Genomic DNA, 24,763 nt, shown 5'->3' on the forward strand with positions numbered 1-24,763 from the left:
AAGTGCTCAGTGAATATTAGCTATTAAGTAGCATCTCGGGGCACCTGGGTGGCTCAGTTGGTTAAGTGTCCAACTCTTGATTTCGGCTCAGGTCTTGATCCCAGGGTTGTGAGTTGGATCCCCATATGGCTTACCAAAAAAATAAAAAATAAAAAATAAAATAAAAAAAAAAGCATCTAACACACACGCGGAGCAAGAAAATACAGGAATGACGAGCATCAAAATGTTAACACTGGGCTCCTGGGTGGCTCAGCGGTTGAGCGTCTGCCTTTGGCTCATGGCATGATCCTGGGGTCCTGGGATCGGGTCACACATCAGGCTCCCTACGGGGAGCCTGCTCCTCCCTCTGCCTGTGTCTCTGCCTCTCTCTGTTTCTTTCATGAATAAATAAAATCTTTTTTAAAAAGTTAACATGTATTTTTGTGTGGAAGGATATCGCCATCGAATTTATTGCCTTTGTGCTTTTCTGTTTGCTGAATTTTCTGCGTTAACAAATATTACTTCTATAATGAGAAAAAAACAATAAATATTCTAGAATAAAATAGCTCCTTGATTATGCTGGCTCCTAAGTGGGGTTAAATAGGTATCCATTCAACATGTTTTATACCAGTGATTCCTTTTACCCTCCAATTTGTGCAAAAGGAGACCTTGTCAATCTCAAAGAGAACTAGGTGTCGTTTGGAAAAGAAATGCATTATTTTCTGTGTTTATGATGATGTTTAATTTATTTTGGAAACCTCAAGAAACCAAGGAAAAGGGAGTAGGATTTTTACATTGATCAAAAATGGGGCCTCCTGGTTTAAAAAGGGTGAAAACACACTACGTTAGTGTGCAAAATTTTTTAACTTGTAACATGTCAGCTGGTGTTCAAGCCAGCCAGACAGCTTAAAGGACTGGTTCATCATCAGAGAAATCAGTGATGAAATAGGGAGGAATTACCTTAAAACCCAATCAGCAGGGCAGCCCGGGTGGCTCAGCGGTTTAGCGCCACCTTTGGCCCAGGGCCTGATCCTGGAGTCCTGGGATCGAATCCCACGTTAGGCTTCCTGCATGGAGCCTGCTTCTCCCTCTGCCTGTGTCTCTGCCTCTCTTTCTCTCCCTGTGTCTCTCATGGATAAGTAAATTTTAAAAATCTTAAAATAAACAAAAAAACAATCAGAAGAAAATGCTATAAATTCAGATAACAACAAAATTCAGTGCTGGGTTTGCTAATGGCGCCCAGAGTTGAAACTCAAGGTTCTGACGAGTTGTTTGTGTGGGAAACTTCTCAGAAAGCCAGAGTGATCCTCCGAGTGTCTTTGTAAGACAATCTCAGCCTTATGCTCCCCTGTCAGGGCCCCTGCGTTCCTTCTGTTGCACCTCACTGACTTCCCCAGTTCCCAGAAGTACTCAGTACTGGGAAATTGAGTTCTACTTGGTACTGACATCTGTGTGGCAGGGGTTGTTGGTTCAGTTTTTTTTTTTTACTTTGCTTTTGCACAGTTTTCCTTCCACGACAACCACCTTATCTGTGGGAGAAGGAAGTGCCCAGGAAGAGAAGCCATTTGCCGAGCGGCCTGTTTCCTGTCTGCTCAGAAAGGAGGTGGGGCAGAAAGAACTCGAAATAATCCACCGTGACAGGGTTGGCTTTCTCGTTTTATTCATGAACCATGTGAATGTAAACCATCCAGGTCAAAATGAACACAGAGCTGTTCCGAAGAGATGGTTCTTTTTTCAAGATACATAGGACTAGCAATCTGTACCGATGTTGCTCCTGGTTTAAGGGAAAAAAATCAGTTACCATAAGTCTGAATCCGTAAAATTTACCATCTCATACATAATAAGGTGCCAAAGGAACGTCTGAACAGCAGAACTAACTCCAGCTTCTTTTAAACAACAAACGGAAGCAACCTCATAATTTGGCCCCGCTTCATCAAACCTTAGACAAATACATAATTCTACAATTTATAATAGAGTCTAATAATTTTTTAGAACTCCATTGACATTGCGTATTAGACAATATGGTCTCCCTTCCATGGAAAATTAAACAGTACCATTATTCAGCAACAGAAGTATCGTACAGTCAACAGGACGTCCATGGAGGGGTGGGGGGTGGCCTGGTCTCTCCCCCACGCCCAGCCCCCCGCCGGGGAAGGCTGTGAGGGGAGCACTATGCCACCAGCTCTGTGACCCATTTGTCACTAAAACACAAGGGACTCGTGTCAGACTGATACATTCTTTCCCAAACGAGTAAAGGCTAACAGGAGTGGCTTGCAAGCGCTGCTGGGCGGGACCCTCACTCTCTGGCTTGTCCTGTCCCCCCAAATTTCAAAACAACCAGGGCCCAAGAAGCAGCTGACTGGCTGACTCGTTCCTACCCACAGCCCTCTTGCTACCCCAGCCAAGAGGGCGTGGTGCTGAGAAAGGTCGGCCCCTGTGCTGGGCAGATGGACCAGAGCTCGACTGGTTCTGCAGATGGCCTGGGATGGCCCCCCCAGGCCGAGCCTGAACCAGGAGATCTCTGGACGGCTCCATCTTTGGGAACAGAGTCGGTTACATCCACATGGTTCCTTGCAGGAACTTGTATGACTCATCCACATAGTTCCTTGCAGGTTCCTTGTAGGACTCAACAGATTCCAAGAAGCTTCCAGAAATCACAGCTCCCCGCCCCTGAGGTCCCAGAAGTCACGTGGACTCCAGTGTTCACCAATCTCACGCTTATCAAAAAGGGACTTCAACGGTTGGTCAGCAGCATCAAGAAACAGACAGCTGACTGTTGAAAGAAATCTGGCAAACCCGAGGCTCCCGCTCCCCGCAAATGCCTGCAAGCCACCGGCCCTACGCTCCCCACGGCAGGGACCCATAGGCGGTGGCCCCATCTTACCAGAAACCGGCTACTTTCTCCACTGCCTCACTTCCGGTCTATCAGGGGAGGCTGGACCCCCCCCCCCCACTTGCCACCTCCTGCAATGACTTCTGAATGCATCTCTCAGGGGTTCAGATGTTGAGTTTCATGGGATTTTGTATGCCATCTTTCCACAGGTGGCCGGCAGGGACACTTCTGGTGGCCAGTCTGTGCCCTAGAAGCAGCCTGGACTTCTGGCTCTTTTTTTGGGAAGGGGAAGAGGAGGAAAGCCCCCTGGCCCTGGGACCTCCACATCGGAGGGACACAGGCACCTAAGGAGGCTGCTCTGCACCGCCTGTTTGGTGTGCCCAGAAACAGCTTGGCCCAGAAATTCCAAGCTGCCTTCGTCAACCCGCCCGGCCCCGCAACAGGTGAAGACGGTGAAGATGCCCCAGAAAATGTCATTGAAAACGCGACCCACCAAAGGGATACACCGAATCTATCCAGAAAGAGAGCTGCAAAGGGTGAGCCGGAAGCCGGGGGGCTGGGGTGGGGGTCGAGGGGCTCCCTCCCATGTCCTGGACTCTCTAAAGGATGTTTGGTTCAGTCTCGAATTCCTGACCAATCTGCCAGAACTCATGGAAGCTTCTGTGGCACACGGATCTGATGGGAAACAGGCTCTCAAGCCTCTTCGTCCTTCCTGACACAACCACCCTCCAGGATGTTACCTGTTCAAGTCAGTTTTTCGAGAAACACCACGGTCCCATCTGAGGTCATGGCTACAGGATGCTCGTCATCTTTTTCACACCCACCCATTTCCCTTAAATGAATTCATCACATTCTCTGCCCCACAAATGACTTCCTTGAATTTCTAAAATACACAACTTGGATTTTCTTTTTAATATAAGAAATTTAGTTGGGCTGAACCCAAGTAATCTGATTAAAGGTTTTCTACTCCTGGAATAGGTTTTTAATTTTTTTTTCTATAGTTTTATGCACTTAAATTAGATTCCTAAAATACTCTCATATACATACAGAAAAATAATCTCTCCATGACAAATCACATTTTACAATAACAAGTTAAATATTTTGACTACAGAATCTGTGTTAGTTTATGCAACATTTACCAGCATAGCCTCTTGCATACCGTATATACATTTAGTCATGGACATTCCCGTAAACACACAGCAGAGATTTCATGACAAACCTTTTGAAGAGCATAACCTTTTCACTTTATGTAGTAGATTTCTGCATTTTCCTTAGCTGGAGACTGTATAGAAATGCAGAAAACCAGATGCCAAGAGCTGATTATCATACACAGGACATTTTTTGTTGTAGATTTCTCATCTATATACACGTATTTACACATATGTTGACCACCTAGAGATGGGAGGGTACAGAGCTAATGTAGCTAAGGCAATACGACATGAATTATATGGTTGCCAACTTCCCTATCTACGCAGAGCTACCAAGAGTCGGAAGAAGGGGGTCGGGGGGATGGTATAGACTTCAGCTAGCTGGGTTTCAGCCCACCACGTCTGAAGTCGGCTTCACAGTTCAAAGACACTTGGGCTATTGGCAACGTGTGTTTGAAACGCACGTGTAAAAATAAATCCCATTACCAACGATCTTGCCAGGATGTCTACGTTCTGACACAGGGACTATGTAGCAGGTGACATGTTGAGGATGTTGATTTGTAAAATGCACATCGAAATGTTCATTCAGGAAAAATAATGCCAGCACGATGTTCATTAAATGCCCTCAGAAAAATACTTTCTGAGCACTCAGTAGTTTGGAAGATTGCATTGCACGGAGAAACAAAGCTATGATTTGCTCTTTCATTCAGAGGGACGCAGTCACACCCACAAAGATGAGTTTGCAGTGTCTGTGCAACTTTCTGGTGACATGTTCACTTAGCAAGCTTCACAATCCCGGACAGAATCGGGAAACAGGATTATTGCTCTGTGTGTGTAGAATCGAGGCTGATTTGCCAAGGGCAAGCAGAACTGCAAAGGTTTTGGGGCGTCCAGCCCAGTGCAAGACAAAGAAACAAGGAGCTGCTTTGTGAGGGAAAGCGACAGCCAGCGCCCGGCAGGAGCGTCAACCCCGGGAGCTACTCACACAGTGGGGTTTTCTCCGGCTCCCCACCCCACCCGGCTGCAAAGCCGTCCGTGCCATCCTACAGGGAAGGCCTGCCTCCCAGGGACAGGCACCCCAGCCACCTGCGGACCCTACAGCTCTCTCTCCAGGGAGTGGCCACGGACCAAGCAGCCCAGACCCCGGGGAAGGGACGTGAGCCCTTGTCCCAGCCTCCCTGCCTCTCCTGCCACCTGGATGGTCCTTTGAAGGCAGAGGCTCGAAAAGCCTGTCTGTCCTGCCAGGAAAGGGGAGAAAGGCCCTCAGTGGCCAACTAAAGATCAAAAGGAAGGGTTTTATTTCAAATTAGTGGGTTACAGACCCCAAGGCTTCTGGGTGCCTTGTGGCAACAGCCTGGGCGAGGGGCCAAGGGATGAGCCGATGACACCCTCTCTGGGCCCGGGGCGCATCTGTCACCTAGGGCCTTGCGTCTAGGCCGTTTGTGCTTCTGTGAAATAAAAGTGGATTTTAAAAAGTATCGTCAGCCCAGCGCTCCACAACCTGCCAGGAGGACTTTACAAAGTAAGAGGATGGAAGATGAAGCCCCACCTGCTTCCAGAACCAACTGAAAATACCACGTGCCCGGGGCCAGCTTCGTGGGTGTAGGATCTGTGCGGTCCCGGGGGACCACGTGCCCACTAGGGCCCACGCTTCCTTTAACTCTCCGCTGTCACCCCCTCAAAATTCATTAAGTCTCTGCTGTCACCGCCTCAAAATCTTAACAATTTTCAACACGAGGCCTCCAATGTTCATTTTGTAGCGGGTCCTGGGTGTCACTGCGGGAGTGTGAGACCAATCTGTGTCCTTGTTCGATCTACATATCTTCATTTCCCCTGGTGCACACACACACGCACACACGTACCATGGACATGCCACACACACATCACACACACCACACACGCATCACACTCTCACACACAGTGCAGTCCCACACTCACATACACACCACACACATTTAGACACATCACACACGCCGTCACACTCACACGCTCCTCTCACAGGCCACACACACACAACCTACACTCTCACACGCATGCCACACACAGTGTCGCACACCACAGATATGGTCATACACTCACACTCTGCTCACACACCCCACACACCCTGTTATACATTCACACACACACACACACACACACACACACATACACCACATACACCCCAGACCACACACACTCTCACACACATACCATACTCACACCACACACACATATACCAGACATCCTCACACATCACACTCACACTCTTACACACACCATACACGTGTGCACACACTCTCATACGCTCACACACACACACCACGCCATGAGCTTCTGCATGCCCCACCTCCACCCCCACCCCCACCAATTCTCTGCATCTGAAATTCGGCAAGTCCTAGTGTCCCAGGAGGGACACTTGGGTGGCTCAGTGGTTGGGCATCTGTCTTCAGCCCAGGCCTTGATCCCAGGATCCTCAGATCGAATCCTGCATCCTGCTCCTTGCAGGGAGCCTGCTTCTCCCTCTGCCTGTGTCTCTGCCTCTCTCTGTGTGTCTCTCATGAATAAATAAATAGCATCTTTTTAAAAAATGAGTAAATAAAATCTTTTTAAGAAAAACAGAGACTCTATTATCCAATCCCAGTAGAGGAGGCCTGACCCCTAGGGCCCCTGTGGGAGAGGGCACCTCCTGGGGGTGGGTGGACAGTGGGGGACACCCCCAACTTACACCTGAGACCCCCGGGAGGACCTCAGGGGCTCTCACAAAGGGGGACACGCTGAACACCCCAGCCCAGGGGGAGGCACAAGGTCACTAGGTACCCCGGGGGCGCTGGCTCGGGCCCACGTCCTGCCCTCCCCACCCGCAGGCAGGCCCCAGGGTGGCCTCACGAGCACAGTCACACCCCGGGGACCCCAAGGTCTCCAGCTGGAGATCGCCCCTTGGCGGCCACAGTGGGGGCAGCACGGGCTCCCCCCACCAGACTCGGCCCAGGTTCCCCGACCACCCTCCAGGCCTGCGGCCCCCCATCTTCTTAGATGGAGAAACAGGAGGAAGAAAGCCATTTGCGCCTAAGAGGAGAAATGCAAAGGAACCGAGTTTTAGAAACACAGCCACACAGGAATGTTATTTTTTTTTTTGAACGACAAAAGTACAAAAAAAACAGTGTTCCAAGAAGGAAAAAAAAAATTTCCATTCCTCCTACTGCATAAAAAGAAGAAACCCTGGTTACTGGTTCTCAGGAAGTATCAGAGAATCAGAGAAAGGTTCACTTTTTTTTTTTTTTTTTTTTTTGAAGGTTGACCAAATGAGCCCACCTCTGGACACGGTTTTACTTGGTGGGCTTTGAACACTAAGATAGTCACGCTAGTCAGAGGAGCTGAACAACAGAAGCTGGTATAGAAAGTAGAACAGAAGCCTGTTAAAAACGACTCACAAAAAAAAAAAAAAACGACTCACAAAAGCCCTGACATACAGTTGGGGCAGATTTACCCGAAATATGACAACCACACATAGTGTCCACAAAAATGATTATGTGTGTGTTATCTGGTCCCCCAAGGCCAGAGTAATGAGGGTTCCTCTTGTCTTAGGAGCTGATCTGCACGTCACTGATATGATTATTTAGAGGGGGAGGTGAATTTGTATAAGCATTGGGTATTTTTCAAATAGCTTAAAATCAGATCCACAAGCAGGCCACAAAAGCCACAGAGGCAGGCCCCCCCCTGCCCACCTCCCAGTCCCTAGGACAGGGCTCTGGAGCAGGATAGGGACTCCCTGGATGAACATGTACTATTAGCATCACTGGCTCTGTTACTAAGAAGTCACAGCCCAGAGATGAGACCCCCCCAACAAGGGGGCATCTGGACTTTAATGCTCCCAAGACAGAGAGCTGGTAGACATCCTTCTATCCTTCACGTGGAGTAAGATTTCCCTGCTTGTAGGGAATCGATTCTGGTGCCTACAGGTATCAGGTTAGGTACCTTAATTGAGCTGGATGACCTACAAACACACCCTGGATCTGACACCAGGTGAGGTGAGGGAATGGGAGTTCCAGAACTTTCCTTTCCTCAATGTGAAATACACGGCTGTTTTCCAAGTACGAGAAACATGCCAACTTGATTGATAGGATATGAAGCAGCCCCCACAAAACATGGCTCGGAGCACTGCCAGGAGAGTCCTGGCTGCTGACCCTGGCCATTCCCGGCAGGAAGGGGCATTTCGGCACCTCGGGGTATGAGAGGAGGAGGTGTTGCCTTCCAGGGTGCAAACCAGAGGTGTGACTTTTACCAAGTACCTCATAGGGCTGCTCTGACCACAGCATCTGAGGCCTGCACCATGTCCTTAGTTTCTGGTGCCTCCAACTATGCTTTTCCCTGGTGGGAACTCAGGCCTCTACACCTGAAGACAGAGGAGGAGCATCCAGGATATTTCATTTTCCTCCTCTCGCCTTCTCCCTTCTGGCTTGGGGGGCTCTAAACTCATGGAGTAAGTCCATCCCGAGTAAGCAGACCCCCTGCTGACCTCATGTTCACCTCGAGTCTGAACCCACTCTGCACCTCTCAAGTACGCAGGTGTCCATTTCAAAGTGCTGGCGTTTGCGGTAAAATTCACCTCCAACCTCAAAAGAGAAGGCAGTCAAAAGAAAATAAAAGGAAAGAAAGCCCATGAAATAAAATTTAAAACCCACTAGCTGTTTCCAATGGAAATTCTTCAAGTTGTTCCGCACAGTAACAGATTTTCTTCTTATGAACTGGCCCACCCAACTAGAAAAGGCTATCTGGGGTAGAGATTGTCTTTTTCTCCCCATACAAAGTGTTGGCAAACTCTAAAATATATTCCCAAATCTCCAGCCTTCCTAATAAAACCTGAAGCACCTCATCCATTCCCCTCTTCTCCAATCCCCTGGGATTCTAGAACACTCCTTCTCTGTATGGTCAGTGGCTTATGATCGCACCAGCCAAGCTCCTGGAGAGACAACCCTCTTGCCTGGTCTTGGACGGCAGGCCTGCAATCATCCTTCTCCGGTGGCTCCAGCACCCCATCCCCTGACCTCATTCCCTCCCCATAAGACACCAGGGGGTTGGTTACCAAGGTCACCAGGATGCAAGTGATCAATCTACCCACTTTCTGATTTTTTTTTTTTTTAAATTCCGTGCTACTCCACTGGATGAAATCAGTTACTTTCACATACTTTAAGTTCATGCTCAAGTTGTTCAAAAAGCAAAGAGGAAAAAGAAGTCCCTTTTAACATTAATGTTCTTTGGAGCACAGCTCTCTCCTCTGCCATCGGAGGACAGAGACACATTATCCAAGCAGGAAGAGACACATTATCCAAGCAATAAGGAAACCTGGCCCAATTTCTCAAGCATCCCTGGTGACCCTAGCCTAGAAGAGCCCCCCTTCTGGAGTCAGGCAAGCTTGGGATCTGAGTGTAAAACACCATCCAGGCTCTCCTGGTTCCAGGAGATGCTGCCTCCCTCCCTGCCTGCCTGCCTGCCTGCCTGCCAGGGGAGACAGTGTCACCCAGAGAAGCCCTGCCCCAGAGGGACTGATATATGGATTGTCCCTTCAGGAAAGCTAGTCTACAAAAAGCTCCGGTCCAAGGGCTCCTGTTCTCAGCACACAGCCTGTGAGCAGAAAAGCCCCTTGCCGGGCTAGAGGAGGTCAGTGTGGCTCAGAGAAGAAAGGAAGCTTGCAGGGGCGTCTGGAGGGCCGGGGTCAGGATGCCAGGATACAGTGGCCTACAGAAACCCGGCATCTAAGAAGCAAAGAGCTAGGAAACAGATCGCTTATTGGAAAGAGACATTTCGTCTCTATGAATTTTAGCGCAGGCAGCCAACAAAGCAGAAGCGAAGGAATAGAGGTCAAAGAGACCCCATGCACTGCCCACACGTCTCTATCCCCCCAACATGACTGCTGAGTCACAGCTGGATCCGAGGGTCAGATTAACTCACCCACAAATAGGCTGGGTCACAGTACAAATTACGCCAGCGAGCGCAAGGACACCGATCCAGGGCTGCTACCCCGGAGGAGCTTCTCAGAGATGCTCAATACAGTCACTTGGGGAAAAGGCTCACATACTGCTTTTTCATGCCACATTAATTCTGATAATGGGACGCTGTGAGAGGGTGACCTCGCAGACCTACAAGGGTTACCAGATGCTTGTTACTGTTCACATCACATCCTACCTGCATAAACAGCGACGACCAGCACGACCCAGAAAGAAAGCCAGTGAAGAAAAAGGTCTTTTCCTCCCAGAAGGAAAGGGATGGGAATGGTGATTCAGGTCTACCCCATTTGCACACCACATACATTTGGTCTCTACCCTAGAGCATGTCCTTCGTATAATACACTGAACAAACTGGATTGGTTATAGAAATAGGAGCGCATGAGTTGTATGTCTATTTATAGATTTAATCTCACACAGTTTCTTAACAACGTCAAAAAATATAAACGTAAGGTAATTCTAACTGTATTTTCTTCTGGGAAGTGGTAAACAAATGCATGCCTGAAGTTAGACTTGGTCTGTAACAGTGCTCAGTGGAAAGTTTCTAACTAAAGGGTGTGTCTGTTTTAAAAAATACTTGTCTGTTGTTCTGGATACAAAAGTCTACACTATCTTCAATAAATAAATAATAAAGTGTTTCTTAAAAGTATGAAATGTAAACTTTGTTGCCCCTTCTAACACACACACACACACACGTTTTAAAAATTGCTTGAAATATGACAGGGCTCTTATGGGAAATTATGACACTACGCATTCAGTTCTCAGCCAAGTGGAGACTCGGCCACTATGTTGATGCTACCGTCTATGAAAGCACTTCTACAACCCTAGTTAAATGCTAAGGACCTACGATCAAAGAGAACACCGTCTAACACAGGAAAGCTAGACTCCAGTGCCAAGAGAACATGCAAAGAACATTTCATGACCACGACGAACTGGGATTAGGACAGTCACATGCGAACAAAAGACGATCCCAACACTTTTCATTAGCAAATCAAGTTACTACCTAGTTAACCAGCCTATCTCCCGGCATTTAAGGGGGGTGGTTGGAGGGGGGGGATCAAAGAACTCAAACCAAACAGCTTGGCACAGGGTCATACACTCCCGACTCTGGCAACAAGCACGTGTATTTCCATTACTGAGAGGTTGGTTGTGTGCGGAAGAGGACGGGAGAGAGTCTTAGGTCTTCCTCCCCAGATTTGTGAGGCTTGGATGCTCCTAGAGCCTTCCCCCCACCACATGATGGAATTCCTTCACATCTTTCCACCCCACTTCCAAATTGTCACTTTCCTTTTTTCACATCTTGGGGACGTCTTTCTTGGGAACACACCAAATACGGCTGCTGGGATTTCCCATGACAATTAGGATCCGCCACACTCAAGCAAAAATGGGCTCAAAGCTGGTCACCAGCAATTACTCTTGAAACATCATAGGACCTCCAAGGCAAAGAGAATTTTCCAACTGGACTGGCAACCAGGACCCAATGATATTGTAAAGCAGCCTTTCAGGTGACCTGTGGTGATCTAATCCAGCAGGGTACAACTTTGTAGGTAACAAGCTTCCTTAACCGTCTTCCAAGCATGCTGGAAATCAATACTCAATCACCTGATAGTAGCTAGTGATAGTTCTCATTGACATCTATCAATAAAAAGACCTGGAGGGGACTGGAATGGCTCTAACAATGCACCTGCTAGAATCTTCCATGGACCAGCTCTTCAAAGAGCTAGCGCATCGTCTGATCAGGAGACCATCTCCCCGAGGGATCATATCCAGGGCAGCATTTCCAATAAGGTCCCAGTAGGGGAATGAGATTCTGGAGCAGCGGCAGGACCTTCATAATTATTTCTAAACGCACGACGGACTAGGCGTCATAGATCAAAGGGCCTATTCAGGGACTGGTGGAGATAAGAAATAGCGTTACATGAGTTCTCCAAAAATCCAGACATTGCATTTATAAATCTATAAACCAGACCCACGCCTCAGGCCCAGGAATGGGCCAGACTCCCAATCGAATCTAGCTGGGGGCTATGGGATTTCAAAGCCCCTAGAAGCCATGATGAGACCAGAAGTGGGGACCAAGGAAGACACAGTTTTGTTTCATAAAGTGGGAAATTGTTTGGGGGTGGGGGAAGGATTGTCGAGAACTATTCCTAGAAGTTTTGAGGGGCCTGTCTTCACTGTCTCGTTGCCCTGTGGCTGAACGTCAAACGGTGGTCTAAGGGAAGCAATGCATTTTTCCAGATTGCATCTGCCGCCTGGGGCTGGAACTCTGCCAAGCACAGCCTGGGCCCACTTCCCTATGGCTCATCAAACAGCTGCAGGTCCAAGCGGACCACAATCTCTCCTGTGGGAACTTCGTGTAGCAGGAGACACTTTGTAACTGGACCCTTGGAACCCTGGTCCTTCTTGATGTCGGCCACACGGATCTCTGTCCGACCCAAAAAATCTGCAAGGAGAGAAAAAAACCCTGCTCAAAGAGAGAATTCCTTTACTTCAAGGCATGTAGTTGGCATATTAGGAATTTCTCAGTGAACTGTTATGCTCTCTTTTCTTCCAAAAGGGAATTAGGTCTGTTTATGGGAATCCATGAACTACAATGACAGAACCTAAGTTTTAAATGGAATGTAAGGAAGAAAAAAAAAAAAAAAAGACTGTTCCAGACTGGGAACAGAGGGGAGTCTAAAAGGAGGTAAAACTGCAGACTATATGGGACTCCTGGGTGGCTCAGCGGTTGAGCGTCTGCCTTTGGCTCAGGGCGTGATCCCAGTTTGGGGATCGAGTCCCACATCAGGCTCCCGGCAAGGAGCCTGCTTCTCCCTCTGCCTGTGTCTCTGCCTCTCTCTCTGTGTTTCTCATGCATAAATAAATAAAATCTAAAAAAACAAAACAAAACAAAAAAATCCCCTGCAGACTATGACTTTCCCCACACCTGGGGACCTCCTAGGGGCTATAAGCTTCCCGGGAGGCAATGTGACATCGCATGTCGTATGAGCTGTGCAAAGATTGGAAAGAAGTAGCTCCCTGGGTTTGTCAGAGGAGGATACTTCATGATGTCACATCCTTTTCAGAAAAGCTAAGGATGGTGATCTAGGGCTGGTCCTTACTATGTCCCCTTGCACATGCCAGGGAGCAAATGCAAGGTGTGGGCAAGGAGGCCACAGCCTGGGCACCGCACGGTTCCAGCAGTGCTCCCAGAACTACCTCAAGACCACTTTTCATCAAATACTGAGTGTCAGCAGAAGAACAGATGTGAACATATTTGAACATTTTTTAAATGCGAGGCAATAACATGATGGTATTAAATGGGCCTCCAGGCCATAATTTCTTCATTTACTCATTTAAGAATTATTTATGGAAATATACTATGGGTACTTCTGTGCAGGAAACAGCTTTCTTTCAAGGTCCCATTTAAAATGTGGAAATTTGGGATCCCTGGGTGGCTCAGCAGTTTAGTCCCTGCCTTCGGCCCAGGGTGTGATCCTGGGGTCATGGGATCGAGTCCCACGTCAGGCTCCCTGCGCGGAGCCTGCTTCTCCCTCTGCTTGTATCTCTGCCTCTCTGTGTGTCTCTCATGAATAATAAAATCTTTTTTTAAAAATGTAGGAATTTGGGGTGCCTGGCTGGCTCAATAGGAGGAGCATACAACTCTTGATCTTGGGGTCATGAGTTCGAGCCCACGTTGGGTGTAGAGATTACTAAAAGAAAACAAAGAAGCTTTGAAAAAATAATTTTAAAAAATAAGTTGTGGGAATTTTTTTTCTGGTGGACAGATACAGCTTTATTTTGCTCACCTCATGAAATAATCTGTGATGTAAGAACAACACTAGGATTTTCCATTTATATCCCAGTGGAGTTAACACTATGTCGTGATATTTCACTATCTAAAACAACCATAATAACAATCCAGTCTCAAACCTTCACTCATCAGAATAAAAACTGATAATTAAACACAGTAGGATCCCACATGTGAGAGACTGTTCTGGAGACACTGTAATATTTAGGCAGTTACGTGCCTGTCTTTGGACCATAACTAAAGGTGCCTGACTTATGATGAGATAATTCATTTAAGTATTAAAAGGCAAAAGCCACATGGAACAATTTAAGCCTTGCACAGATCTTGCTAGCCGTAATCCCTCACTCCTACCACTTAACTATACTCTTTGAATATAATTAAGTTGATACTGTAATCTTTAAATGTATTGTCTGATTTTTATTGGGTGAGGAAGAGAGAATTTCTTGGAATCATTGTCCAGACCCCTGCTTTTCCAGGCTCACAGAAGAAATGGACAGCTGGTTGAAGGAATATGCATCCAACATAATTCTGTCCCTTTGATTAACCAGACATATCACCCAAAGGGCACTGATTGATTCGTGCCACACCCATTGTGGGCTGTGTTCTTCTTGCTCAGCTGGCTACTTTTATCCATTTTCACCATGGCTTTGGGCCAAGAACTCAAGGACTGGGCTGAGACTTTGGGGGATAGCCTTTGTTGTAGTCACTTGCTTTGGGGAAGCATCGGACCATGGTCCAGGGTCTTTATCTTGGACCACTATACACCAAGCACGCTTTGTCCACCTTCCCTGAGATACCGCAGCATCAGTGAAGTCCTCTTTCTAGAAGAGGCTGAGTCTTATCTTGTGTCAACCTCATCTCTCTGGAGGGAAGCCAAAAAGCCCCGGCCACCAAGTTCCCAGATAGAAAGCATTTACCCACCAAAGCTGAGTGACAGGGAAGAAGGAAGGACACCTCAGGGGACCATTCTCTACTCACCGTCTGGAGAGAACTGGTCCCTCTCAAACACGGTGATGCACAGGACCTCCTGCTCCAGGTCTTTGATGAAGAACTGGCAGTTGGAATTCCACTTGGGATTCAGAGTGTCCTGGATCGTCTTGGTGATGTGACACTGGGAACCCATGGTCACCTCACAGTACGGGTTACTCTTTCCTAGAGTGGATAGAGTCTGCTAGACTCCCGTGTGGCTGCAGGCACTTCTGGGCATGGCATGGCAGGAGCGTAGCCACACTGGGCAGCAATTTCCCTCCACGGGTCCCTCATTTCTATCCCCTCCCCCACTGCCATATTCGTTAAGTGGCATCAAATGGAGAATCTGGGGACTCCTGGGGGCTCAGTCAGTTAAGCATCTGCCTTCGGCTCAGGTCGTGATCCCAGGGTCCTGGGATGGAGCCCCTCATCGGGCTTCCTGCTCAGCGGGGAGCTTGCTTCTCCCGCTCCCCCTACTTGTACTCTCTCACTCTCTCTCTCAAATAAATAAATCAAATCTTTTTTAAAAAAATGGAAGATCTGAGTGAAAACTTCCACCATTCAGCATCAGACTTAAGCTACGATCCTTAAATATTTCTAATACTTAAACCATTAGATTAATGAGCTTTAAAACTAGGCCTTTCCAGTCTCCTTGCTAGAGCCTTAGGAATGCATTACGTCCACAGTGAAATGGCAACCACTCAGATCTCTCTAAAAAGCAAAGTGGTGGGAAGGATTAAATTAAGGGGGGGGAAAAACTCTAAGTTTTTAATAAGGGTTCGAGAAACCAATTCTGGAAGGAAATTTAGGATTATGGCAATAGTACATTTGACTTAAAGCTGGCTGGGCAGGGGCGCGGGGATTACAGAAAAGGCTCCCACCCTACCCCATGCTGGAGGAAATTTGGGGTCCTTACCATGTGACCGACAGGGTTTCAGCTCAATGCCCTCAACGACGTTCACCATCAACCTTCCAATACCTGTCGCCCTTTGGGAACGGACTGTGATGGCAGGAAGAACACAAGATGGCTCATTGAAACAATTGGCTCCCTCCCCATCTCTGTCTGCTTCAGATCAGCTGCCCCCTCCTCCCCTTACACTCTGGCTTCCTGGCTCCTGGAATTTACGCTCCACCCTCACCCTGCACCCCACTCTCCATCTCCTCGACGCCCATCCCTTCTCAGGTGCAACCCCCTCCACCCACAGGCCCGTCTTCCACCTCTAGGGACCCTGTGCCCAGCCTTCTGGGCCCAGCTTGGCAGGACACACAGCAGCCACGCCGCTGAGCAGTGCATACCCAGGTACGCCTTCTCCCGCTTCTTCTTCTCAGTCTCTATATAAAGTTCTGAAGCAGCTTTGATTTTCTGCACCCAGGCAGTCCTTGGGAAGAAAAAGACAGAAAGGTGCCAAACAGAACTCAGGGGAAAAGGTTTCAGGTCTGTTCAGACTCAGCCTCCAGGACCCTACCTGCTTTGTTCATTTGCCCCTTAACAATAAAGGCTGGGAAAGAAAGTCTGGGTTTATGTCAAATGATGCTAATAACTATTCCTACCATGAATAAGGAGGGGATGAGTGGTATTTTTATTGATGTACTCGAGACCGGCCTTGGCCTGGGTGTCCCCGTGGAAGAGAGATGCTGTCCTGGAGATGTTGGCACACAACTCTGTCCTCTGTTACTGAAAAGCATCCCATTTCTGCCTTCCCGAAGGAGGCCAGATGGATCTCTCTTACTAAACCATCCAAGGGAAGACCAAACTCAATTCCCAGAAACGGAAGCACTTTACATGGAAAAGCAAACACACTCTGGGGGAAGCACTGTGGCATGGTGCTTTCTTCTTCATTTCTTAGAGACCCATGGATGCATAACTTTGGCCAATTTTCTTGCTTGGCGCAAATGCTCTTCGGAATGCCGTTGGCCTTGTGTCAAGTTCACCCTTCAGAAATGATCTATTTCCTTTGGCTCTAGGGCAGAGTCTTGAATACACAATTGAGGCAAAGTACCCGCTGCTCTCAGATCCAGAACGTCTGTCCAAGCCAGACAGCTCAGGACGGGGTCAGCCTTGGGTGGTCCCATTAATCCCCAATTCGCATTCCTATTGGTCTCTGCCACCTGGGAAACCTCGGGAAATCTGATCTCAAAGAATGATGAAGATGTGTTTTTTAAAAATTCTCGAGCAAAATCAGTTTCAATTCATTCTATTTTGAAAAATTCATGCCACGTGTTAAACTTTTGAGAGGCTCTAGAGAAAAGTATTAAGACCTCTCTCCTACCCCCTCCAGCCAAAGGTTATGGTATTACAACTCAAGAAACGTTGGGACCTTCTGGTGGATTAAATGTCCTCTATGTGTCCAGCACCCAGTGGAGCCGGGGTGCCCAGAGCCGGGAGGTGGCAGGTCTTACCTTTCATTTATGCTTTCAGCTCGGAGGGTGTAGACTCGGTCAATGTGGGAGATGTGGAAGATGGGCTCATCTCCAGAAGGGTCAGTGGGTAATTTTACTAAAACCTCATTCAGGAAAATAGGCTGAAAAATAAGGCACAGGCATTATAAAACCAGACTGGGACTCTGTTTCAGTGAACTGTGTGTGTGAGCCTACATGCACGTGTTTTAGTAAACTAAACTTTGTGTGTGTGTAAACTAGTTTCTAATTTCCCATAAACTAGAAAGAGGAAATGCGTGTGTGTGTTCCAGTAAACTCTACCGGAATAATGATTTTGTGTTAATATCAACTTTCACGTATTACAAACTGTCAATAGGGATTTTTGCCTCCTTCATTTTGCAGGTGTTTTTTGGGTCCTTTAGAAGAAGAGCTGACTGGTCTGTTTTGACAAATCCTAATCAGCCAACAGTCCCCACGACTTCACCTCCAGCCAGTTCCCTCAAAGATTTTCATATAAAGTGGCTAGTGACAATCCACATAAGTATGTTTTCCGGGGATCCCTGGGTGGCGCAGCGGTTTAGCGCCTGCCTTTGGCCCAGGGCGCCATCCTGGAGACCCGGGATCGCATCCCACGTCGGGCTCCCGGTGCATGGAGCCTGCTTCTCCCTCTGCCTATGTCTCTGCCTCTCTCTCTCTCTCTCTCTGTGATGACTATCATAAATAAATAAAAATTTAAAAAAAAATTTTTTTAAAGTATGTTTTCCTTTTCCCCACAATCAGGCTAACTGCTGCTTCAGAGAAAATTCGTCTGCAAAAACACCCCCAACACAGACAAATTTAGGAAAACAGTAGCCCAGGACGCGAAGACAAACACAGCTATGGACGTAGGAGCAGACCAAATAAACAGCAGAGGGAAATTCTCCACACATTGACTGTTTAGATTGGCTTTTGCTGGGAAAAGGTGAGGGGCACAGATGTTTCAAGCCATCCCGGGCAGTTTGGAGGCGGATCTGGGAACGTTTGGAAGGTGGGCCCTGGAGTTCCAGTTTTGAGCTTTGCCAAGCCTGCCTCATCCGTAACCGTGAGCACAGGGTGTGCTGTCGCCTGGGGACCCACGGTGGCCATTTGGAAGCTAGTAGATGTTTCGTCAATCTAGTTGAATGCTGTTTCTCTTCTGATGGTGCTAGAGCTTCACTGCTTCAGTAACCCTAAACCCTGGCTCACCCCTTAGCTTTCTCCTCTGTGCCACAGCCCCCAAACCCTGCTAATACTCTGACTCTCTTTGGAAACTTTCTATGCGCCCCCCCCCCCCAAAAAAAAACCCCATCAACCCTGATATTGCAATCTGGAATCAGACTTACTGTTTTGTACATTTTATACTGCAGGTTAGATTTGGGACTGAAGACTTTGTCGGTGCCGGAAGAGCCCAAGGGCTTTATGATTTGGGTCAGCAGGAGGAAGTCGTTGAAGAGGAAGCCATACAGCTCCTTGTTGCTCTTGGCCTTGTAGAGTTTCCCACTGTGCAGAAACTTGCGTGGCCCCAAGCAATTGGTCACTGAATTGAACACAAGTTGCTGAGAAAGGAAAACAAAACCCAAAGAACACATGATGAAGTGAGGTCATTTTTTTGATTTTTGTATTTCTGCGCCTGAAAGCCCGGGCTCCATCAGAATAGGAGGCTGGGGGATCCCTGGGTGGCGCAGCGGTTTAGCCTTTGGCCCAGGGCGCGATCCTGGAGACCCGGGATCGAATCCCACGTCAGGCTCCTGGTGCATGGAGCCTGCTTCTCCCTCTGCCTGTGTCTCTGCCTCTCTCTCTCTCTCTCTGTGACTTTCATAAATAAAAATTAAAAAAAAAAAAAAAGAATAGGAGGCTGGGACCCAGGGGTCCTGTATCTGAGGCTCAAATCAAGGACTGCTTTGAAGTCTTCAGGTGGTGCCTTTCAGAGCCAAGGAGTCAATGTCAAAGACACAGTTTCCGAGATTCCAAATATCCAGATGAGTCTTGAGTATAATTCCTGCTGCTTTCTCCCTAGGGGTCTATTAGTGTCTCAGGGATTAGTGTCCCTCCTTACTTATTAGGAAATGGGAAGCAGAAAGAAAATCCTCAGCCCTCTCCCACCTCAATGAGTATGTGCTATGTCCACGCTGGGGCCAGGAATCGGCTCCAGTGATGACCCCACACAGGCTCGGACAGTCCCTTGGGCCTCTGGAAAGCAGCCACTATTCTCTGTATAATTCTATTTATTTATTTATTTATTTATTTATTTATTTATTTATTTATTTTTATTCTCTGTATAATTCTACAGGACATATGCTACTTTCCAAGCTGCAGATAGAGTCCAGGCCCCTAGCACGTGGGTGACTGCAAAACTCGGGGGCACTGGGTGATGCCTCAAAGCCAAGCAGAGCAGACACAGCGTCAGTGCACATTAAATCTCAACCAACTCACTTGTCCTGAAAATGTGAAGGGGAAACTTTTCCTGCCACTTCCCAAATCTTGGACCTGGTGCCAAGGGCTGCTGAAACCTGACTCTACCATCCCACTGGGCTCTCTTATCTCATGTGAGCAGTTTCTAAAGGGGTGGAGGTAGACTGAGGCAGAAACATGACTCCATTAGGACCCCCTTTTTTGGTAGAAGGAGAGACTGAGGGAGGGAAAGACCACAGCTGTGCCCAGGCAGCAATAGGATCCAGGCAAGTGTCAGTTCTTCATGGCCCCTACCTGCCCACACTTGAGCCCCAGGAGGAAGCTCCACCATCAGCCTTCAAGGGCAATCCTCCCCAGAGCTACGAACCCTGTAGACCTCCCTGAGAAGAATATTTGTGAAGAGGTGACAGGGTGCACACCATGTGTCCCCCAAGAGATGTTGGTGAACACCCATTTCCCTCCATCATGGGAGAAAGAATCAGTGGTGCCTCTGTGGCTGGAGATCCACAGGCATCAAGGAAGAGTGACCACTCCACTGCGCTCTTGGCCACAAGGAAGGAGGAGGGTCTCTAATCTCCCCCCGAGGCTCTAGGAGAGTCCAGAAGACTGAATGTGGTACCCTGTCCCCAAATGGGAGCCTTTGCAGAGTATTCTTTACCCTTTCACAACTCTGAAGAGGAGTCTGGAGATCAATTTTGCTTGCCTAGAGGGAGTTCAAGCTCCTTGGGGACAGACAACGAATCCAGGGAAGGCAGCCTGGATCACAGAAAGATGATGTCATGTATTCAGACTCCAGGTTTGGGGCTTCCATGTGGCCAGGCTAACACTGAATATAAATGAATTGGGAACCGTCATTTCATTTTCCTATCTTAGGACAAGAATGCCAAAGACGGTATGTATTTGAAATTTAATTATGGGTACGAGTCCAGACCTGGGCCAGGAAACAGAAGCCAACACGCCCTCGTCCACGATTGTACAGTGAACACCATACAGATGAGACAAAAGCTGGTGTACGAAGCCAGGTAGGAACGATCGATAGGGAGGCAAAGAGTCTATCTCAGAGAGGTACAGAAGCCACACAACTCATAATAAGAGCTTATTTCACACTCTTATTATGCTGAGTCTGCCTGATGACAGCTGTGGGACTCAGGGAAGGGTCCCCTCCCAAAGAGCAGGTCACCACGTCGGCACTGCCGCCTGGCAGGTTCAGGAGCTGGTCAGGCGTGCTGTCTGCAGGAACAAGGCAGAGCTCCTCTGGATGACACACACGCCTTGCTCGCCCTGGCTTCAGCTTGCCCCAAAGCCTTATCACCTCTTGCTCTGCAGATGCCCTGCTCAGGACATGCTCTCCACTGGGATGCCCACCCCCTGGATTCTATCCTGGACGGATAACGTTATCCTTCAACACGCAGCCAAGTGTCTCCTTCTCCGATGCTTCCCGGAATCTCCCTGTGACTGTCCCTTCCTCCCCACCAGCACCTGCACCTCATTCTGCCTGCATCTTGTTGTAAGCACTGGGTCAGCCCCCCACTTTATCCAGAGTCATAGGACCCAAGGGAGGGAGGGGGTCCCATCTTACTGATTTTTGTGTCCTTTGTGTTTAGCACTGAGCAATGGCACATGGGCAGGTGCTTGAGAAATGTCTACTGAATGGACAAGTGGATGAAAGAATAAGCCAACCAACCAGTGACTGCCCCTGGATTGCATATCAACCCAGAACCCCATGCTCCCACGGCTTTGCCAATCGCACACCTACACTGAAGGCAGACGGGGAGGTGAGGCAGGCGAGGAACCCCTGGTGGGGAGCCAGTGACCGCCCCTGAAGCACTGGAAGAAGGAAGGAGCCACAGGGACAGTGGGTGAGGGGGACTCTCATTCTCCCTGGGCATTTTGGTAAACCCTAGTGAACGGTGGGCGTGCATGCACGTGTGTATGGGTGTGTGCGCACGGCCACAGACATGGATGCAGAGGCAAAGAGAGAGAGGGAATACAGGCAAAAAGAATCAATGAAACTAAAGAAAGGTAAGCGACAAGAAGAGAATTAAATACCAGGAGAGAAACTTCTGTTTCTGGCAGACTGGTGGACTAGATAGCTGACACAGCCAGTGAAAAATTTTAAAACAGTAACATAGAAAAAATGCACTTTCGAAATGCAAGCAAGCAAAGCGATCAGAATTTCTAAAAAGTAAAAACAAAAAACAAAAAGCAAAACAAACAAACAAACAAAAAAAACGATGCAGAGAGAGGCCAAAGCCAGAATGAAAATGTCAACCTCCAAAGATCAACAAACCCCAAAGCCGGCTTCAGCCCTGAGAGTGTCTCTTGAATCCACTTGGAAAGCCAGGTGGAGGGCAGGAGACCAGTGATGCCTGGGGGGCCCAGGGGGGCTGCGGGGTCTACCCCGAGATGGCCACCAAAACACTGGCTCCCAGAGGAGGAATGACAAGTAGACTCCAGCACAGAAGGCAGGAACAAGACGACTTGCTTGTTTTTGACCTTGGAATAAGTGAGATGGAAAAAAAAAAAAAAGCTCCTGAGAATTTGCAAGAGCGAGATGGCCCTGGCCCAAGTTCGCACACTCGTGTGATCTCCGAGCCCCTCTACATTTAATTTAGGGTGAGGCCGGTAGCAACCCCCGCAGGAGGAATGCTGTTTCAGACCTCAAGGTCCCGCAGATAAAGCTCCCGGGCACCCCGAACTCACAATCAGAAATCACAGCCCAGACAGTGGAGCGGAGGCCGCCGACCAGAGCGAGTCCGGGGCTGCGGGGATTGGAGTGATCGGATCTGGAATGTGTGGGAATATGTTTAAAATGTGTTAAAACAGGGATGCCTGGGTGGCGCGGCGGTTTGGCACCTGTCTTTGGCCCAGGGCACGATCCTGGAGACCCGGGATCAAATTCCACGTCGGGCTCCCTGCATGGAGCCTGCTTCTCCCTCTGCCTGTTTCTCTGCCTCTCTCTCTCTCTGTGACTATCATGAATAAATAAAAAATAAAATATTTAAAAAAAACAAAAAAACAAAAAAACCCCCACAAAGGTCTTTAAAAAAAAAATAAATAAAATAAAATGTGTTAAAACAGGGATGCCTGGGTGGCTCAGTGGTTGAGCGTCTGCCTTTGGCTCACGTCGTGATCCCGGAGTCCCAAGATCCAGTCCCGCATCGGGCTCCCTGCACAGAGCCTGCTTCTCCTCTCTCTGCCTGTCTCTGCCTCTCTCTCTCATGAATAAATAAATAAAATGTCTTAAAAAAATAAAATAAAATGTGTTAAAACACACACACACACACACAAGCATGGCCACTTGTGCGAGAATAAGACACAAAAGAGAAACCAGCAGGGATCCCTGGGTGGCTCAGCGGTTTAGCGCCTGCCTTCGGCCCAGGGCCTGATCCTGGAGACCTGGGATCGAGTCCCACGTCAGGCTCCCTGAATGGAGCCTGCTTCTCCCTCTGCCTGTGTCTCTGCCTCTCTCTCTTGTGTCTCATGAATAAATAAATAAAATCTTAAAAAAAGAGAGAGAGAGAGAGAGAAACCAGCAGATCTAATGACATAAAGGAACTCTGGGACTGGAAAGAACGGGCCCGGTGGCCTGGAGAGGTCGGCTCACAATCTCCCCAACAACCACCCACCCCCGCCGGCTGCAGGGCTAAGCTCGGGGTGGGGGGGCTGGGGTTGGGGGTGCACAGCCTGGGCCCCCCCCCCAAGGCAGCTACCTCGGACAGGCCTTCGCACTGCACGTGCGCCTGGATCCACTCGAGGCGGTCGGAGTTCTCCTTCTCGCGCACCCCTTCGTTCACCTGCGAACACAGCTCTTCGGCCTTCTCCAGGGCGTGCTTCAGGTGGCTGTGGTCGGGGTGGTTCTCAGGAGTGTTTTCCAGGATCTGCGGGGTGTGGGGTGGGGGTGGGACAGGAGGCAGTGGCTTCAGGCGGTGCAGGTGGGCCCCGCAGAGGTGGGCATGGCACCCACCTTTCCCAATGGGTGCCCACGCGGGGAACCGCAGCTGCAGCCACTGGTGGTTGGCAGGGTCCCCTGGGGAGGCAGGGGAATGACACACGATTTATACCTGGGGGTCGAGGCGGGGGTGGCTGCTGCGAGGGTGACCAGGATGCAGCCTTACACATCTCCCTCCTAGAGATGGCTCTTTGCTAGGTCTGCGCACTCTGGAACACATCTGAGCAAATGTGCGTTTATTCTGTGCAAAACACTCGAAGCTGGAGGCTAAGAGTGCCAGTTCTTCCTGCGTTAAAATCTGTGCCCCCGGGTCGCCTGGGTGGCTCAGCGGTTAAGCATCTGCCTTCCGCTCAGGTTGTGATCCTGGCATCCCAGGATCGAGTCCCACATCGGGCTCCCCGTGGGGACCCTGCTTCCCTCTCTGCCTGTGTCTCTGACTCTCTCTCTGTGTCTCTCATGAATGAATAAATAAAATCCTAAAAATCTGTGCTCTGCCAGTGACCAGCCATGCTATAGGCCAGTCCCACAAATGTTCTGAGCCTCAGGTTCCTTATACTAAAAATGGGGATGCTCATCGTACCTCCTCTATAAGGGTAGCTGGAGGGGTAAATGATTTGATACGGCAATGCACCCCGCAAAGTACCTGGCGCTTAGAAGGTGCCCATCAGATTCTCAAAGGACTTAGGGTATTAGGAGCAGTCGTGAAGAAAGGTTCTGAGCCAGCTTTGGAATGCACGGGGGATGCAGAAGGTGTACCTGCCTAGGCCTTGTCTGCATACAAATAATTCAAATGGACCTAAGCATGAATAATATCTCACCTCAAAGGTACCCTTTGGCATAAAGTCCTAGGTAAGCACCTAAATTGAGAAAAATGCACATTCTGGGTCCTGTGTCCCCCAGTCGTCTCCAACAACAGCCCCACCCTCCAGGCCAATCCTAGCTGTAGTTAGGATCCCTTTGGAAACTCCTGATGTCTCATCCCCGACCATAGCCCCGGGTGTGTGTGGGGGGGGGGGGGCTCCCATGTAGCAATTTTCTAGAGCTCTCCAGGTGGTTCTAACGTGCAGGCAAGTCTAAGGACTACCGCTCTAGACCAGGAGCCCACACGACTGGCTTGTGCAAACTCCTTTGTTTTGGTTTTGGTTTGGCTTCCTTTTCTTTTCTTTTTCTTCAATTTATTTAAACTTAAGAACAACAACAAAAAACACCCCCACAAACATAGTTTACCCATTTATGCCATCCCCTACCCCTGCCTCTGGCAACCACTAATCTGTCGTGTCTATGAACTTGGGGGTTTTTGTT

The 24,763-nt window shown here is 48.7% G+C and overlaps 1 protein-coding gene across 4 annotated transcripts in view; it reads right to left on the bottom strand.

The window, feature by feature from the left end:
• Window positions 1-7,058: 7,058 nt before the first annotated feature.
• ITSN1 (intersectin 1) overlaps window positions 7,059-24,763 on the bottom strand; it is a 215,842-nt gene continuing 198,137 nt past the window's right edge. For 3 of the 4 annotated variants that reach the window (XM_072740764.1, XM_072740762.1, XM_072740763.1), the window contains 7 exons: window positions 23,223-23,390; window positions 18,441-18,653; window positions 17,101-17,222; window positions 15,997-16,079; window positions 15,617-15,700; window positions 14,710-14,883; window positions 10,335-12,384 (listed from right to left, as the gene is read on the bottom strand). In XM_072740764.1, coding sequence (XP_072596865.1) covers window positions 12,236-12,384; window positions 14,710-14,883; window positions 15,617-15,700; window positions 15,997-16,079; window positions 17,101-17,222; window positions 18,441-18,653; window positions 23,223-23,390 — 993 coding nt within the window. In that variant the 3' untranslated portion in view covers window positions 10,335-12,235. Of the gene's footprint in view, window positions 12,385-14,709; window positions 14,884-15,616; window positions 15,701-15,996; window positions 16,080-17,100; window positions 17,223-18,440; window positions 18,654-23,222; window positions 23,391-24,763 lie in introns of all 4 variants that reach the window. The other variant, XM_072740761.1, reaches the window with a different exon arrangement.

The sequence above is a fragment of the Vulpes vulpes genome, chromosome 15 (assembly GCF_048418805.1).
Source record: "Vulpes vulpes isolate BD-2025 chromosome 15, VulVul3, whole genome shotgun sequence".
Lineage (NCBI taxonomy): Eukaryota > Metazoa > Chordata > Mammalia > Carnivora > Canidae > Vulpes > Vulpes vulpes.